This window comes from Eimeria mitis, genomic scaffold (genome assembly GCF_000499745.2).
Source record: "Eimeria mitis Houghton genomic scaffold, Emh_scaff552, whole genome shotgun sequence".
Taxonomy (NCBI): domain Eukaryota; phylum Apicomplexa; class Conoidasida; order Eucoccidiorida; family Eimeriidae; genus Eimeria; species Eimeria mitis.
Genome location: NW_013573791.1, coordinates 13,396 through 14,871, shown reverse-complemented (window position 1 = coordinate 14,871; position 1,476 = coordinate 13,396). Strand labels below are relative to the sequence as shown.

General features: G+C 35.9%; 1 protein-coding gene across 1 annotated transcript in view; it reads right to left on the bottom strand.

Annotated features, from left to right (window-relative positions):
- Nucleotides 1-147, bottom strand: part of EMH_0016090 (uncharacterized protein) — a gene marked incomplete at both ends in the record, with an annotated part of 936 nt that extends 789 nt beyond the window's left edge. Inside the window, one exon of the mRNA XM_013500544.1 lies at nucleotides 3-147. Within this exon, the coding sequence (XP_013355998.1) occupies nucleotides 3-147 (145 nt within the window). The remainder of the gene's footprint in view (nucleotides 1-2) is intronic.
- Between the last annotated feature and the right edge of the window lie 1,329 nt (nucleotides 148-1,476).

The window sequence follows — 1,476 nt, the reverse complement described above, 5'->3', positions numbered from 1 at the left end:
GCCTACAACGCTCTGCTGCTCAACAGGCGCAGTGTGGGGTATATCTAGCCGGGGATCGGGATCGGGATCGGGATCGGGGTCCAGAGAAGGGGGAGGACCTACTGCCTCCAGCTGCAGCCACACGGGCTGCGTCTGCGTCTCCTGCATTCTGCTGCTCACTGAGGCCCCTCTGAATATATACAGAGACAGGCAGAGGTGAGAAGCATAAAAAACAGAAAGCAGCAGCAGCAACAGCAGCAGCAGCAGCAGCAGCAGCAGCAGCAGCAGCAACGAGGACTGAGCGCGACGTCACACAACCAGGGTCCGGTGATAGAAGCAGATACAGATACAAGCAGCCAGCATCCCGTTTATATATATTTTTATTTTTTTCTATCTCCTCCTTGTCAAGAAGGCTCATAGAAAGTGCTGCATTTCTTATGGCTTCGATACAAAGCAACAAAAACAGCAGCAGCAGCAGCAGCAGCAGCAGCAGCAGCAGCAGCAGCTGCTGCTGCAGCAGAGATGGATGGTATCGATACGGAAGGAGGAGACAAGAAAAGAGAGAGAGAACACAAATATAAAAAGAAATAATAATGTTGATTATAATATTCTAAACAATTATATTTTATTTATAAAAAAGTAAACACAAAACAAAAAAAAAAGAAGACAAAGAAAACAGCTGCAGTGCACGAACTCAGTGGGGAGAGAGGCTGCAGCTGGGGCCTCATGCTGAGCTGCATATGCTCAATACGAGTGTTTATTTTCTTTTTAAATATTAATTAAATATAAAATAATAAAAATAAAAACAAAATATTACATAAATTAAAATAAATTAAATAAAATTATTTATATTTATATGCATAAAACACCACACCTGCATCTCCTCTCACACCAACATACACCAGACACACACTCGCCGATGGTGATGCTCGCGATCTTCTTCTTCTTTGTATAAGAAAAGACATAAAAAAAAAAAGAGAAATAAATAAAAAAATAAATAAATAAATAAATAAATAAATACTCAATAAAACCAAAATATAATATGCATCTCATCAGTGCGATATAACAAAAACCAGCAAAAGAAAAAAAAAAAGAAAAAATAAATAAAATATATAAAGTATCATAATCTTCTGTTTTTTTCAATTCACTTGAATTTGTTATTGTTTCTCCGTTTCTGCTTGTGTGTTTTTTTTGTTTGTCTCTCCTCTTTTTATTATATCCTTTGTCTCCCTCTCTCTTTCTCTCTGTTTTCTTTTTTCTCTTTTTTTTTTATCTATTATTATAATATCTATTTGTTGTATTTCTCTTTCGTACTCCGCTTGATTTTTTCCACTTTTGCAGTACCTGTATTTTCTTTGTTTTTCTTTTCTTTTTATCTCTTACTGAAAACATATTTATATCTCTTTTTGTTTTATAAATTTATTTATTTTTTTTTTTTAAGTATTCATTACGCAGAAGAAATGCAGCCGTTTATATGTTGCATTACACTCAACTGAG